The 16,793-nt window shown below is 49.4% G+C and overlaps 4 protein-coding genes across 7 annotated transcripts; 2 read left to right on the top strand and 2 right to left on the bottom strand.

Annotated features, from left to right (window-relative positions):
* Window positions 1-4,317: 4,317 nt before the first annotated feature.
* On the bottom strand, window positions 4,318-5,464 carry LOC111071845. The gene is made up of 2 exons (XM_041596142.1): window positions 5,073-5,464; window positions 4,318-5,007 (listed from the first exon to the last, which is right to left on the bottom strand). The coding sequence occupies exons 1-2, from the start codon at window positions 5,324-5,326 to the stop codon at window positions 4,674-4,676; spliced, it is 588 nt and encodes a 195-aa protein (XP_041452076.1). The 5' UTR covers window positions 5,327-5,464; the 3' UTR covers window positions 4,318-4,673.
* A 224-nt stretch (window positions 5,465-5,688) lies between these two features.
* LOC111071881 (apoptosis-inducing factor 3) lies at window positions 5,689-12,935 on the top strand. 4 transcript variants are annotated; one of them, XM_022363420.2, is made up of 3 exons: window positions 5,689-5,797; window positions 7,364-7,587; window positions 10,693-12,935. In XM_022363420.2, exons 1-3 carry the CDS (start codon window positions 5,790-5,792, stop codon window positions 12,420-12,422), a joined length of 1,962 nt encoding a protein of 653 aa, XP_022219112.2. In that variant the 5' UTR covers window positions 5,689-5,789; the 3' UTR covers window positions 12,423-12,935. The 4 variants fall into 4 exon arrangements, with proteins under 4 accessions (XP_022219112.2, XP_022219115.1, XP_022219114.2 ...); XM_022363423.2 differs by lacking the exon at window positions 5,689-5,797 and adding an exon at window positions 6,778-6,984; XM_022363422.2 differs by lacking the exon at window positions 5,689-5,797 and adding an exon at window positions 7,106-7,213.
* LOC111071886 lies at window positions 9,276-10,550 on the bottom strand. Its single transcript, XM_022363429.2, has one exon. The coding sequence runs from the start codon at window positions 10,503-10,505 to the stop codon at window positions 9,546-9,548; it is 960 nt and encodes a 319-aa protein (XP_022219121.1). The 5' UTR covers window positions 10,506-10,550; the 3' UTR covers window positions 9,276-9,545.
* A 393-nt stretch (window positions 12,936-13,328) lies between the features above and the next one.
* LOC111071884 (vacuolar protein sorting-associated protein 26) lies at window positions 13,329-16,764 on the top strand. The gene is made up of 2 exons (XM_022363427.2): window positions 13,329-13,833; window positions 14,062-16,764. The coding sequence occupies exons 1-2, from the start codon at window positions 13,690-13,692 to the stop codon at window positions 15,484-15,486; spliced, it is 1,569 nt and encodes a 522-aa protein (XP_022219119.2). The 5' UTR covers window positions 13,329-13,689; the 3' UTR covers window positions 15,487-16,764.
* The last annotated feature ends 29 nt before the right edge of the window (window positions 16,765-16,793 follow it).

Below are 16,793 nucleotides of genomic sequence, written 5' to 3'. Positions count from 1 at the left end.
ACAGAAACAGCAACAGCAACAGCAACATTAACAGAAGCAAATAGAGTGAATTCATCGGAACAACATCATCCCTGCCGATGATATGTCAACGTTCTACATGTAGCACTCGTAATTGCCACATTTTGGGTATAATTATTTGTACCTCCTTCAAGGAATCTACTTAGGTCAAAAACATTTTTTAAGTAAAGTGCATCAGTATCGATCTAACCAGTCTTTTGGTTTCTTTATTATACATACAGATGTATGTACCTATGTATATGTACATATTTGAGTTGTATTTTTGATTGGAATTCGCTTCACTGATTGTGGACTGTGAACCGCAGTTATTTTCGATGAGACTGGCAGGGGAGACTGGAGCGCCTGTACGAGATTATTACAGATAATTGGCACGGGCATTCCTTCCTGACGGTCTGGTCTGGTCCTTGGTCTAGGGTTATGGCATGGCATCTGGCTGGGGTCCCATGTGTATACGTATACCCCACATATTCTACGGGCGATCTGGGGTCTTGGGCTTCGTCAGATAATGTCTGTCGATAAGACTTGTTGATGTTCTTGTTGCTTTGGCGTTGGCGCTGCCGTGACTGCGGCTACGACTTCGACTGCGCCTGCAACTCCGAGTGCAGCGTGGAGAAGGCGGCGGAGCAGCATCAGAAGATGAAGAACGGAAACCAACGGGGCATCGTCGCATCGGAGGGCGTGGAGCGTGAGGCGTGGGGCGTAACGCTGTGAAAAAACCGTAAACAACGGCAACGTGTAGTCGACGTGATCTAGTTTTCATTCGAAATAAAAGATCCCTATTTTTAGCATTAATCTCTCTCGCGAGGAAAACAACAGAGAGCGAACGAGAGTTGCTCCGTTCTAAGTCATCTGGAGAGATAAGCCAGCCGTCTTGGGATCTGGCACTTCGTTTCGATGGGGATGGGTATGGTGGCAGCGGGGAGGGTTACTTTGGAGGGACGCAGATGAGGGATGATGGCATACGCAATGCGGTGCAAAGTCCAAGGTGGGATGGCCCACGGAGGAGGCACGCCGCGTCAGGGTCAACGGATGATTGGTCTATTGGGATTTATCGATCAAAGCTGCACAATATCGATAGGAGGGTCGATAGCTGACGATAACTGAATGACACGCTTACAGGTTTTTGCTTCATTAGCTTCACAGTGTATACCTATATAAATAATCGATTAATCGATTAAGTCCCGCTTTATACGCTTATCGTTCGTAGATTGTATAACAAATGTTATCCTACATATATGATAGGATAAGAGCCAACAAAGGACAGCATTTGGGACCCTCATCGAAGGCCGTCTGTGTCCCAAATCGATGACTTGCGAATTATCGATAGCCAACACAACGATGCGATCACAATGAAGAACCAGAGCGAGCTCCCTTGGTTTTTTCCTCTATTCATGCCCCAGCGCCTGGCGATAAGCCACTTGTGGGAGGCCCCACTGAGCTGGCTGGACTCCACTTATACTTCTCCCTTGCCGCCCACAACCTCCCCTCCCCCGCCGAATGGATGATCGATCGAGCAAATATTGTTTACTTGTGCTAAAATTGGATCTCCATTGATTGACATGTGCGGCAGGCGGGCGCCAACAACAATCCAGCTCAGACGCAGATTATTGACCCAGAAGCGTGGAGGAGGTGATGGCTCAGCCTCAGCCTCTGTTTCTGGCTCTGCCTCTTGCTCTGCTGGTGTTTGTTGTTGATGAAACGCCTAGACATCGGCGACAACAGTCCACAATCTTAATTATAGCAACCAAAACAGAAACAACAGCAAAAACCCATCGGGTGGGTTCCCAGTAGAGCAAACTGAACTTTGCAATTAAGTTGCAAGTTCCATAAAATTGAATGGAAATACCTCAAAGTAAATTTAGTGCGTACTCTGCTCATCGGAGTTCAGTTGGGTGGCGCAAATCCTTCATATGATATCATAGGAATTTTATCGGAGGCACGTACATACATATGTACGTATATGTATGCGGGTATGTGATATCTTTCTTACGAATTTACTCGAACCTTAATTCCAGCGAATGCTCAATTTTCGTGAATGTTTATTTGAGCAACCACAACAAATGTAGTACAGAAGCTCGTATAATAAAATAAATATAATAAAATAATACTCATAGTTTTGTATTTAAGAAATAAATTCAGCAACTAAAAGAGCAGTCCATGGCAAACGGAAATAGTTCATAAATTAAAAAAATGAATACGATTCGTTAGATGCTTTGTACCGTCACCGAAACCGCCCCATATAGATCTTAGATCCTCACCTTTGTACGAGTATTCCGATTCCGATTCCAATCCAGTATTTGCGTTTATTTTCCCGCGAGCGATACGAATAAGTACCAAATTATCACCCGATGTCAATAAACTGTCCCAAGCGACCCACAACGCGACCTGTCCCCAGCAACAACAGGATAGCGATATATGTGTGTATGTACATACATATGTATGTATATATATATACAGACCACCAGCGGGCATAGACACACATTTTTGTGGGTCCAAATGGCTTTGAACCATTCGGCCTGACGGGGGTGGTGTGGAATGAAATGGGATGTGAATGAGGCTGAGACTGAGACTGGGAATGAGACTGGGGATGGGGAGGCGAACTGTTTCCAATGAACTGCAATCGGTTAAGAGGCCTCAAGGTCAATGTCTGGCCCAAAAAAACAATTGCAGAGCTGGAGAGGAGCCAGAGTCAGAGATGGCAAAAAACAGTGACGACAAACTTCTCCAAGTGGGTTGATGGTACATATTCAAAGTCCTTGAGCTTCATTCCATAGCCAACTCTGTACACCGGACACCGGATCAATGATGATAAATGATTCTATTCCTGAATAGAAAGAAAGAATTCTTTAAAAGAATTCACAGAATATCTTTAGATATATTAAATAATGCCAAAAAAAAAAAAGAAAAATACTCAAGGTTTCCGCTCTCCTTAGACAGGATCTATTTATTTTGTTAGTTTTGTTCTAATACTTAGTTCTTTGGGATTGATTTAAAATCTACAACAAATGGCACATCATTGAACAGGTGAATAGCCATTAGATGGCCCCCTTAGTTAGGGTATTCAGGATTCATTCTTTGGCTCATTTTATTCGAACTGATGTTGGCTCGCTTGCCAACAGGAATCAGTAGGAATCAGTGGGAATCAGTGACCCAGAAACGGACCCAATGCCATGCCCATCTCTAATCTGTAGCGAGTGCGGCCAATGGCTCCGCTCAGTCTCCGCCGTGGCGCAGGCTGGGATTCGGGGCCTGGACTACGGGGGACCTGTCTGAACTCTGTCTGGGCGAGGCGCGGCCTTGAACACGCCCACCACACGGCCACCGCCTGGGGCCGTTGCACTCTCGCTTTGTGTGGTGCTTCGTGTGGCATGGCAGAGAGCGAGCGGGTGCGGTTGCGGGTGCGTGTGTCCTGTTAACCTTTCACCTCTCAGCATTCTCCAGCATTTTCCGCGAATTGTTGCCCCCGCCCCCCACACGCACTGAATTCGCTGCGCCAGCAGGCAGGCCAGCGATTCCACAGCGACCGAATCACTTGAGCGGCGCGTGGACGTGGACTCAAGTAAACAGAATCGACTATATAATATTTATATTCAAATTCATATCTGGGAATTCATGTGTGCGATTAGGAGCACGATTTCAAATGGAAATAAAATATAAACAAATAATAAATGAGAAATAAAAAACTTTAGCCGCATTTCCAACGAATTCATTAATCATTCATTAATAATTGAGGAAAAAATAACAAATGCGGCAGATCGGATATACAAAATGGGATTCCTACAAGGCAAACTCGGTAATCGGATACAGTGCGTTTCATGGCTTCAGTACTATGCAAAGCCGCATGCAGCGCATATCGGAAAGGGAGTTTGATTGAACATAAAAAAACAGTAATTAAATAAATAAAGCAGGTGTTAAGTCTAACAATGGTGTCACTTATTAATGCTTCAATAAAGGTTTTCGTATACGTTTCAGCATAAAATACTCGCAGCATTCCCAGCTTACATTTTCGAAGCTACTTTTTTGTGCACTTCAACTGAAGTGCGTGGATGATTTACAAATATATGTATATGTATATAAATATATATGTATATATTCACATGAAATGCACTTACATACAAAACGCAATGTGCACATGCACATTTGTGTAGGGCAGACTACTTAGTCGCAATAATAATTAATTAAAATTGATTTTCGCGCGATTAGCCTCAGAGTGTCGGCAGAGTGCAGCCCCAATCCCAGGATGGGAGCAGAAGGGTGAGCAGTTTATGGCAGTTGCCAAATAACAAATAAATAACATCATGGGGCTCGTGTCAATAGTAATCAACACTTTTCATGCGGAATTTATTATGGAAGCCTTGTTTCTTTTGGTTAATTTGAAATGGAATCGGTTCTCGATGCCTCTGATGCCGCCCCTCTTTCTGCTAAACGTCTTTTGAATTTTTGAAACTAGTATCTGGCTGGGTCAAAGATTGTTGCAGGATGTGTCGTCACGGGAGAGTGCATATCGACAGCACAATTTCAATTGTGCCCCCGAGCTTCTCATGAATTTTGATTCTTAATTGGGCGTAGCTTCCTGAAGTGTGTGCATTCACGCGAAATTTTGGACGCCGACCAGCCCGACTGTACCCCCGAGCAGCATGTGGATAGACTTTTTCCTAGTTGACACCTGGTGGGCGTGGTGGAGGAGACGTCGGTCGAATGTTGGAGGGACCATAGCCGGGCTGATTGCCAGCATTGAAGACTTCCATGGTCAGATGTTTGGCCAAGAACTGGGCCACAAATTCCGCGGAACCTCGGTTTCGGTAAGCGGAAGCTTTGCGGTTACGCTTCTCCAGTGCCTCCAGGGCCAGCCAAATGATGGGCTGACTGACGGGCTCGTCGACTGCCGAGCGCGGCATGGTGAAGTTGCTCCGACGGCGGACCGAGTAACCTCTATCGTAAGCCTGAAAAAAGAACTCCTCATCTGGCTCCGACTCGCTCAAGTCTGGAGGGGAAATGGAAGTGGAAGATGAAAGAGCTGTAGTCGGGACCGTATTACCTGGATCTTACCTAAATCCTGCTCCGCAGGAGGCTGCTGATTGTTTGGCTCGACTCGGTCCAACATATTGGACGGATTCTCACGCCCGGCCATTTCAAGGGCTATCATTCGGGGGTGTCGCGAGATATGACCGGAACGGTGGTGCATCTCCCAGCGAGCTCGAATTTGTCCCGGGAACTGAGCTTGGCCCGGGCGCTGGCTCTGAGCCTCGTCTTCTGTTCGTATGCTGACTGCACTGGGTGACCACAGTGTTAAAAGTGCTCGGATCATGTGGTCGGCGTATCTAATTGGGGTCCGTTGTGAAAAAATGAAACTATATTTTTAAAGGGGGCGAAAAACAAGTAAACGAGAAATATTAACACGAAAGAAAGCAGTTCTATTACAAAGGAGACCGCACACCCAATGGCTCCTGTGTATTTCATATTTTATTTCCCATTCAAATACAAACTCAAATCCCGCCTAGACTCAGCGCCATCTGTGGTGCTGCGCTGGGACTAACTAAAGCTAGTGTGCGGCGGTGGCGCTGCCCTGCTGTCTGTCGATAACAACACTGGTCACAGCTGGTAGCTCTACAGCACTGGCGACCCAGCTGATGCACGGCGAACGAAGCGGCAAATGCAAAACAAAAACAAAAGCCAATAAAAAATACGAGCAGGGAATTCATCCACTGATAATTATATTCTTGTTGGTGTCCAAGTGTTTGTGGGCATTTAATCCGTAGAGAAATCAATCAATGGGTGTGTAAGTATGTCTCCATATAACTAAATACATACATATACAGGTATATAGTATATGTATAAGGTTAAGTGCATGTTTTAGTACGTGCTGGCGTGTAGCAGACTGTTTATTATCAGTAACGTGCCATCGAAGTCACAAATTTAGATACTTTTAGGCTCTTCGTTGGACTGTCGTTAGAAGTTAATCCAGCCAAAGCTTGAGGAACGAGCCGAAACCGGAATTCGACATGGAATTGTGAACAATTGAAGGGGAAATGAACCTAAATTACAATAGAAACGCAAAGCAGCTATTATATTATACTACATATGTAATTCCACTCGAACTGGCAAAACTAGTAGTAACCGCCACAATGTTTGTGATGCCCTTGTTCCTAGTTTCTTCTACCTTATCGTCGGGACTGATAGATCGTTTATGGTCAGTCGGTGATGCAATACATGTACATAACAGTAAGCTCTGGCAACAGGTGAACCCCTCTACATGCTGGGGCATGCTGCATTCCACGAAGGTTGCCCCCTTAAATGCAAACCGGTATGGAGCAAGTGTGACTGGCTGCGGTGCGGGGTGTGGTAGGTGTGGCGGGGCTTTGCTGTACTGTGTGCTTGTGTGGTGAGGCGTGGTTCGTGCAAAGAAGGTTCAAGAGTTTTGCCTGGAAGTGAAGTGCGACGGCGGCAAGGTCGAGTCGTTTCGTTAGCCGCACACCGACACATAAAAACCTGGTCGAGAGTGGAGCACACGCACACTGAAACGCAGTGCATGTTGTACACATGTACGTACATGTTTGCACATGTCTGTAAGCTTGTGTGTGCGTCGAACACTGCTGCGATAGAGCCCCAATGTTTCCACTATCGAAGTTGTGCGGCATACGCGGTTCGCAGTCCACGCTCGACAGACGTGCGCTTGTTCTCTCTTTGTTTCTCTCAGCCAACGTTCTTGCTCTCGCCTCGAACATCGCCGCCGCCTGGTGTCTGACGCCTGTTGCCTGCTGCCTGTTTCCTGTCACCATCGCCCATCGCCCATCTCCCATCCCCACCAATCATCGTCATCTCATCTTTATCTTTTTGGCGAACCTGTTGCACGCACGCTCTCCACTCTCTCTCATTTTCTGAATTTTGCTGTTGTTCTGTTCGTCCGTACTTCTCCATGTGAACTGGAACTGGAAGCAGGAGTGTTTGTGGATGAACCGAAGATAGGTGAGTGGAAGAGGAGACGCCAGATGACTAGCGACTACTCAAAAATGAGTGCATACCCGCGCACATATCTTAGTTGCCAAAAGATATCAGAAACGACCGGAACTTGGGCGGTTTTCGGGCAGCGACTATCAAGAATCTTTTCGCAACCACAAAAAAAACCCGAATGACTCAGCGCCGAATCGAGCAGAAATGGTTTCGTTTCCACAAATGAATACTTATAAATTAATATGTATGTACATATGTATGATGTATCCATGCAATTGTGTGAACTATAATCAACTGATAATGATAGTAGTAAGCTGCATTAATAACAAGTTACGCTAGCTGTTAAACGAAGGAAAGGCCTTGAGCAGGAACTAATCATAAAGTGTACTTTCAGGTGGCAGCCCTACTATCGTCAAGCTCTGAACTTGACCAGAACGATCATTCTGAGGCACACCGTCCAACCCAGATCACTCGCGCCGATCAGCTTGCCAATAGTCACCGAGAACAAGCATCAAAGGCACCTGCAGGGCCGCCGTCGCATACACACAATGGGATCCATTAACTGCAAGGAGTACAAAACGACAGGCAATGTCACGCCGAAAAAGGAACAATCCACAGGTATGTATACATATGTACATCCCGATTTAAATATGCAATTATGTATGATCCCTAGTGTTGCGATTTACGTACATATTTACGCACAGAAGTGTGACACAACACTGCGAATTCAAACAAGTTTCTATCAAAAGGATTGAGTGTTTCTTTGGCAGATATGTACATATGTATGTACATATGTGAGTGCTTATAGTGTTCCGATCTTGGGATTTTCTATCTATGTATTCACATACAGACATACAAACATATTTACATTCATATAATCCAATCTTGCCGACCATGGCAGGGGGGAAAGTCATGTTCCTTTCCCCACTCACACAAGGTCTATTTGAGCCGATTCGAAACCGACAAGACAATAATGGTCTCAATGGAATGAGTGCCGTGCCTCAGTGGAAGTGGAAGTGGAGAGCGCAGTTTTATTTTTTTTTTCCCGGCCTTTCCCATAACCGTTTGCGGTCTCCAGCTGTTAGTGACTGTTATCGGCATTCCGTCTGCCTCTGCCCGCTTCCCGCCATCTCTTTGCGGACTAGCTTACATCGTCACCCGCGACGTCAGCGGTCGTCATTCGTGCTATTCGCCTGCCTGCTGACGGTCGGTCACCCCCCCCAGCAGAGCTCGAGCTCACATCAGAGAGAAGAGAAAACCTACAGCTTTTTGCAAATCCTTGAACAGCCAGAACTTTCAGTTCGTGTGTCTAATAATTTTCGGTAAAATGTTTGCCATTCTTCTCGTGCAATAATTATTGTTTTTGCTTGCTTCTCTTGTTGTTTTCGGTGTTACAAACTGTTTATTTTCTTGCTGCCATCTGAGTCATGCTGGTTAGACAAGGCCAACCGGTTTGTGTGGGTCAGCAGCCAGTGTGTGTGTGTGCGTTGGTTCGTGTGTGTGTGTGCGAGAGTGAGAGAGCGTGTCGGTAGAAAACGAAAAATCTAAAATCATTCCTAATTAGAGACATTGGCATATTAATGTGGCAAAGGGGCATAGACGCGTACAGTGCAGCGAAGAAGTTCACGAACAAGTGCGCAATTTCAGGGATAGGATTGGAAGACCAAAGTATCCTCTCTCCACACTTATGTATACGTATCTTGGGTACTCATTGCAAGAAGTTGAAAAGAAACGGACGAGTAGAAACAGATATTTGTATATAGCGGGGAAATATCCAAATAGGGAACAATTTAGGGAAAAGGTACGTTAGGGCTACGTAGAGAATGTTACTGGCTGCATCCCTGGAAATTTCCCTGTGCTATGAAGGAATTTTTGATGATCAAAACTTGAAAGGGCAGCCCTAAAAGGTCATCCCTTATTCAGCCCACTGTAAATGGAACCTACATATATTTAAATATGTTTGACCTTCCGGGGCTGAGAGCAGAGAGAGAACAGAAGCTTCTTTCCACTAGCTCGCAATGTTTCAGTATTTGATCGGTCGACTTTTCGCACTGATGATGACATGGATGACTGGAGGATTCCCTTTCTTGCGTGCAAGCGTATCATATCATCAATCCCCAATTGAAACCCAGGCCAGCGTGGGCCCAAATTAGCGAGTCACGGAGGCCCCTAATCAAATTGCGAGCGACTTTATGGCTGGGCGAGGTATCACCAGAGATATCGAGCGACAACTCGTACCCGTAATAGATATGCAGGACACACCCGAACCCGATGTGACGATAAGACGATAAGAGTACGAGGGGATTTCAAGTACAACCATATCTGAGTGGAACAAGTGGAGTTGGAGTTGAACACACGCTTACAGGTGTTTTTGCTGGTTTCTCCCGCTCTTTTTTATTGTTGATGACGTAGCACAGTGGCGATGACATTGGAGTAGGTTAGATGAGTCAGTGTGTGGAGTGCTGGGGTGTTGGGGTCATGGGGCGTCTGTTTCTGTTGCCAAGTTCCGGTCTGTTGTGGTCGGGAAAATTCAGGCAATCAATCAGCTGGCTTGGGGGGGCAATCCAAACGATTATCTATACGTATCGATCCTGATGCTTCTTTGGGCTCTTCGTCGCGGACAGGAGTTCCAGTCGGCTGATGGCATTGTCCAGAAATTTGCGCTGCTCTTGCAGCTGCGGCAAGAGCTCCTCGGCGGTCAGTACCTGAAGCTTGGCGGCGGATGATCCCGATCCAGATCCTGAGGCGGATTTCTCCGACTCGGTCCAACGGTTACGCAGGCCAGCGGCCGACGGTCGGAGCATGTCCAGGACCCGCTTGATTATGGAGGGACTACCCTGCTGCTGGGTCTGGTGTTGGTGCTGGTTCTGGTGCTGGTTCTGCCCCTGCTGCTTATGGTCCTGTCCATTGTCAGTGGCTATGGTGCCCTGTGGAAACTCCGGCATTGTGAGCAACGGTGTCCAAAAGAACGAGCCGAGGCCGGAGGGGGCCGGGGTTGCTGGTGAACTGCTGCTAGTCGGGTGGCTGTCCAGCTGCTTGCCTTGCTGCGCGGCAAAGCGTTCGTCCAGACGCTCCAGATGATGCTTGAGGTCGTCCAGCTTGTGCTGCAGATGCTCAAAGTCGGCGGTCAGATTGATGGCCAGCCGCTGGGTGCTGCTGCTCTCCTCCGAGGGGCTGTAGTTGGAGTTTGCCCCGTCAGCTCCATGGGCCGCCTCCAGGTGGTCGATTTGCAGCCGCAGCTGCTGGTCCCGCAACTGAAGATCGTCGAGCAGCAGCTGCGTCTCCGTGCCCAGCGGCTGCTCTATGTAGATGCGCTCGATCTCCCCCAGAAGCCTTTCCCTGTGACTGCGAAGCGACTGTAGCTCCAGCTGCTGCACAGTATCGCAGGAAGACAGGCCGAGGCACAAGGCCAGGGCCAGGGCCACCAGGGCGACGACGAGTTCTGAACACGGCCAAGACATTTTAGAGACTGAGGAGTCGATCCCATACCAGCCGCTTTCTACCTGAGCATCTGGCATAGCAGGCAGAGCAGGCATAGCACCTACTGACTTTCCCCCATGCCCTGCCCTGCCCTGCCCCTGTCCCATTGTTCAGTTGGAAACTGGAAAACTAGAAAATTTTTTAAGTGCTTCATTTTCTGATTTGTGAACAGATCCGTTATCTGCCGTCGTTAATTTCTTCTTCTTCTCTTTCTGTGTTTGTGTCTCTGTCTCCGTCTCTCAGGTGGCGCCGTGGGTTCCTATCAGTCCAAGTGCAACAGCAGCAGCGACAGCAGCAAAGACGCGAGTATGCCAGTCAATGCCAATCAGCCGGATGCGGATGGCGTCGAGTACACGGACCCCGTGGCCGTGTGCAACGTGTCCGACCTGAAGGAGAACGAGATGAAGCAGGTGGACTTCGACGAGGACACGCGCGTCCTGCTGGTCAAGCAAAACGGCCGCCTGCAGGCGGTGGGGGCCAAGTGCACCCATTTCGGGGCGCCCCTGAACACTGGCGCCCTCAGTCAGGGCCGTGTGCGCTGCCCCTGGCATGGGGCCTGCTTTAACCTGGAGACGGGCGACATTGAGGACTTCCCCGGCCTCGATTCGCTGCCCTGCTACAACGTGCAGGTCAGCTCCGAGGGGCAGGTGATGCTGCGGGCCAAGCGGGCCGATCTGGCGAAGAGTAAGCGGGTCAAGAACATGGTAGCGCGCAAGCCGGAGGATCAGCGCTGCTTCATTGTGGTGGGCGGCGGACCCTCGGGTGCCGTTTGCGCGGAAACGCTGCGTCAGGAGGGCTTCACTGGCCGCCTGATTCTCGTGAGCCGCGAGAACTACTTGCCCTACGATCGCGTCAAGATCTCCAAGGCCATGAACCTGGACATCGAGCAGCTGCGGTTCCGCGACGAGGAGTTCTACAAGCAGCACGACATCGAGGTGTGGCTCGGCGTCGGAGCCAGCAAGCTGGACACGGCCCAAAAGGAGCTGCACTGCACAAATGGCTACGTGGTGAAGTACGACAAGATCTACATTGCCACCGGCTGCTCCTCCTTCAAGCCCCCCATTCCGGGCGCCAATCTGAACAACGTGAAGACCATCCGTGAGCTGGACGACACAAAGAGCATCATCGCAGCAGTCAGCGAGGCGACTCGCGTTGTCTGTCTGGGCGCCAGCTTCATTGCCCTGGAGGCGGCCGCCTCGCTGGTCTCCAAGGTGGCCAGCGTGACCGTGGTGGGGCGGGACAAAGTTCCGCTCAAGGCGGCCTTCGGGGAGCTGATCGGACAGCGTGTGGCCCAGCTGTTCGAGGAGAACAAAGTTACCATGCGCATGGAGAGCGGCATCACCGAGATCATTGGCGACGACGACGGCAATGTGGCGGAGGTGCAGCTGGCGGACGAAACGCGCATACCGTGCGATCTCCTCATCCTCGGCACCGGCTCCACGCTCAATACCCAGTTTCTGGCCAAGTCCGGCGTGCGGATTAATCGAAACGGCTCTGTGGACGTCACCGACTTCCTGGAGTCGAATGTTCCCGATGTGTATGTGGGCGGCGACATTGCCAATGCTCACATCCATGGGCTGGCCCACGATCGCGTCAACATCGGCCACTACCAGCTGGCGCAGTACCATGGACGCATCGCTGCCATCAACATGTGTGGCTCCGTGAAGAAGCTGGAGGCGGTTCCGTTCTTCTTTACGATGCTATTTGGCAAGGGCATCCGCTACGCCGGCCACGGCTCCTACAAGGATGTCATCATCGACGGCAGTCTCGAGGATCTCAAGTTCGTGGCCTACTTCGTCAACGAGGCCGATACGGTTACGGCTGTGGCGTCGGTTGGCCGCGATCCCATTGTGGCCCAGTTCGCTGAGCTGATCTCGCAGGGAAAGTGCCTGGGTCGCGGCCACATCGAGAATGTCGAGAACCGCGAGGCCTGGACGGCCAAACTCCTGGAGCCGCTGCCTCTGGTGCGCTAGAGGTAGAGCAGCCAGGAGCAGCTTCCAGCCCCCAACAGCTCTCTGGAGCCCCCCGCTGGCCGCTGGCCGCTGGCCTCTGCCTGTGTCTGTGCCTGTGGCATGCAACTGCAAACTGCAAGAGATTTGTCTTTATATTTTCTATGCAATCGTTGAGGTGTTCGGTGAATGCCTGTACACGTTCGTCATGTATGTACATGTAAATGCATACATAACATACATACATACATACATACATATGTTCTGGAGTTACGCTAAATTTGTTGAGTTTTGTACACTACCGCCGGTGGTCCATTGGCTGGGCCCAGGACCAAAATCAAATCACTTTTTCCTTGCCTTAATCAAAGCGAACATGCAACAGTCATTGTCAGTGTAGATTCACATATATTAATATCCCCATTTGCTACTTGTAAACAACACCACCCCACCCAACCAACAACCCACCCCCCCACTGTAACCCAATCTACCTGAACAACGTTCGAATTTGAAATTCCAAAATTAAAGTATTAAATACAATGTAGACGCAACAAAAGCAAAGGCCAATTGCCTACCGATGGGGGGAGGCGCCTGTGGGCGTGGAGCCTGCTCCATGATAACTTGTTGAAGCTAAAGCCAAGCGGGTAAGGTTTAATCAAAATCAGTAGGAGAGACGAATCAGTCTGTCCCTGAACGACAAGTTGGTCTGTATTGTATACATAAGTGCATAAGTGCAGGATTCAGTGTAATCCTGCTTAGCAGACCATGGAAAGGACAGCCGACTGCAGTCTGTGAGGATTATTTGTTTCAGATATTAACGGTTGTTGGTCATGGATCAACAACATCGGGTCCCGTGCAGCACTGTTTCGTCGATAAAAACGGTCTCTATCGATAGTTGTGCTACTATCGGCCACGAGATGGCAACGCTGGTCTTCAAATATCCAAAAGGTGGCAACTGTTTACGCGGAGCCTGTGTGAAAGAAAAATTGCAATTTTTTCCCAATTCACACACACACCACACCACACACAGACACACGCACTACACCAAAAAAGAAAAACAGGCGAAAAACGCCCAATAAATTCGTGTCGGCAGAAGAAGTGCGGCAGCACAGAGAGTGCAACTCCAAACGCAAACGCAAACCGAAACGGGCACCAGCGAGAGCCAAGCATCCAACTGCACTGTAACCGGGACGGACGGACGGGGCCACAGCGACATTCCAGCCGAGCTGCGACCGAGCACAGCACCAAGAAGAAGAAGAAGAAGAGGAGGGAGGCCAATTTACGTTTATCAATTATGAATTTCCTGGGCTTTGGCCAGTCAGCCGAGATAGAGATTGTCTTCGATGGCGCCGAGCACAAGACTGCCGAGGTCAAGGGTGAGGACGGCAAGGTGGAGAAGATGCTGCTCTTCTACGACGGCGAAACAGTGTCCGGCAAGGTGAGAACGGAAGAGGGAGCACAGGAGGCAGCCACTGGGCAGGGCACAGTCGGTTGTGGTTGTTGTGCAGATGCGGAGGGGAGGCGTTGCCTTGGCTAGCTTTTATCGGCATCGCTTGTTCACTCACACACTCACTCACTCAGTCCAGCAACTAACTCAGTTCTTTCCTCTTTCCACTATCTGTATTTCTGTATCGTTTTCCGCACTGTCGCTCGCGGCATTATCTAGGTGAACGTGACGCTGAAGAAGCCGGGCAGCAAGCTGGAGCACCAGGGCATCAAGATCGAGTTCATCGGACAGATTGAGCTGTTCTACGACCGGGGCACCCACCACGAGTTCAAGTGTCTGGCCAAGGCACTGGCGCGTCCCGGGGATCTCATCCAAAACAACAGCTATCCGTTCGACTTCCCGAACGTGGAGAAGCAGTTTGAGGTGTATGCCGGGTCCAATGTAAGGCTGCGCTACTTCCTGCGCGCCACCATCGTGCGTCGGATCAGCGACATCACGCGCGAGGTGGACATCGCCGTGCACACGCTCTGCAGCTACCCGGAGATGAACAACCCCATCAAGATGGAGGTGGGCATCGAGGACTGCCTGCACATTGAGTTTGAGTACAACAAGAGCAAGTACCACCTGCGGGACACAATCATCGGCAAGATCTACTTCCTGCTCGTCCGCATCAAGATCAAGCACATGGAGATAGCGATCATCAAGCGCGAGTCCACCGGGACCGGCCCGAACATGTTCAACGAGAACGAAACCATCGCCAAGTACGAGATCATGGATGGGGCGCCGGTCAAGGGCGAGAGCATACCCATTCGGGTCTTTCTCGCCGGCTACAATCTGACGCCCACCATGCGCGACATCAACAAGAAGTTCTCCGTCAAGTATTTCCTCAACCTGGTGCTGATGGACACTGAGGATCGTCGCTACTTCAAGCAGCAGGAGATCACCCTGTGGCGCAAGGCGGACATTCCCCGCTACCACGTCGCCCAGCATCAGCAGCAGCAACACCAGCAGCATCAGCACGTGCCGCTGCATGCGCCGCCACATCTGGTGAGTGGCCCTGCGGCACCCACAGTCGCCCCCTCCCTCATCAGCACCAGCACGGACAGCGGCGAGGGTGCGGCCACAGCCGGATCTGGCATTGGCCTTGGCGTCGGCGACGGGGTGGCCAGCACCGAATCGAAAATGGGCCTATTCACCAGGGAGAGCCCCAACCAGGAGTTTAGCCAGCAGCAGCTAGACTCCCCACTGCCCAACTCGCCGCCGTTGACGCCGCTGAACGAGAGCCCGGCCGAAAGAGAGGTCCGAGTGGAGCCAGCGTCAACGCCAACGCCTACGCCGGCGGCTGAATCTGATCCAATTGCAGTTTCAGCTTCAGCGACATCGGCACCAACACCAGCACCTGAACGAGGGATGGGCGATGGTGCCGCAGCGGCCACTGCAAGTGCCTCGCCCATTGCAATGCTGTCCAGCTCGCCGCCACCGCTCCCGTTGCAGCTGCCCCGTTCGGATGGAGGTGCGGAAACAGCGATGCAGGATGCCCCGGGCGATGGGCTGGATCTGGATGGCGAGCCCACTGACGATGCCGAAGTCACGTACCCGGCGGCTGCGAAAAAGGTCAGCGCTTCGCCTCTGGCCGCCGATTGAGAAATATGCGTGGATGGATTGCCACGCACCGGATCGGATCGGACCGGATCGGGCTGGGAGTCGGAGTCGGAGTCAGAGTCGGACTCAGCTTGTAGTGGAATGGAGGAGCAGGCAGAACTATTTACGTATATTAATCGTAGACAGCAGAAGTAATAGCAGCAGCAGCGGTAGCAGTAGCAGCAGCTGCGGCAGCAACAGCAGCAACAACAGCAACAAAACAAGCATACATGCATCTATTTTTTTAAAGTTAATTTAAAATTGTTACAAAATGTTTTATCGAGGTTATGCGCATCATTTACACCAAATCAACCAACAAAATAATCAAACGAAAAGCGAAGCATAGAAAAAGGAAGAGGAAACCCAGATAGAAGCGTAGAAAGAAAAGAAAGAAAGAAAGAATGAATGAAGGAATGAAACCTCGTAGCTACATATGTATATCCCCATTCTCTTTCGATGTTAGAGATAAATTCTATTGGTAATATTGCTAGAAACGATTGATGTTGAACCTGGAGGAGAGATCAGCGCTTGTTAACAGACAAACCCCCGGACTTAAGTAGCACCCAACCCCACCCATCCGCCATCCCACCCCGAACTACATATATATATATACATATATGGATCCGAATCCGATGCCATTTTCCCATCCCAACTCTGATCATTCCCTCACAGTTCGTTCCCACAGCGTTTGGGCGTTTGGAAAATCTGATTTTTCAATAAGAGACATACATACATGTTGAAAGTGCTTTCTAAAAGTGAGAATCCCTGAAATTGTGCATTAAAGTAATCAAAGAAACGAACTCTAATACAACAAAATATCACCAACACACACTTGCAATAAATTTATAGTCGGATCTTGGGAGCGGAGCTGCTGGGTGGACGAGCAGAGCAGAAGGAATTTGAGCTGAGGGCGACGTAGAAATGATGAAAAATGTTACATGCCTTGCATATGTACATAACATACATATATAAATATATACATACATATACACACACATTAAAATGCAATTTATCGAATAAAAATGACACCAAGAAGAGCTCTAAACACGAAATCGACAGAGACAAGACTACATATACTACATATGTGCATACACATGTATGTATGTCTGTTCCGGTGTGCTTTGGAGAAGGCGTGCTTCTTCGCCATCAGCTGTTGTAGATAAACGCAAGGGGGATGACGGGATGATACAATTAAGCTAGGTTTCACATCTGTTCCTCTATAATATCTGCCTTAAAATATCCTGTGATTCGATGCGCTCCAGAAAGAATTTCCAAATATAAATGTCCCAACAAAATGCTGAAGAATATTG

The sequence above is a fragment of the Drosophila obscura genome, unplaced genomic scaffold (genome assembly GCF_018151105.1).
Source record: "Drosophila obscura isolate BZ-5 IFL unplaced genomic scaffold, ASM1815110v1 contig_96, whole genome shotgun sequence".
Taxonomy (NCBI): Eukaryota; Metazoa; Arthropoda; class Insecta; order Diptera; family Drosophilidae; genus Drosophila; species Drosophila obscura.
The sequence above is the reverse complement of the archived record's forward strand: the minus strand, read 5'-3'. Positions and strand labels throughout refer to the sequence as shown.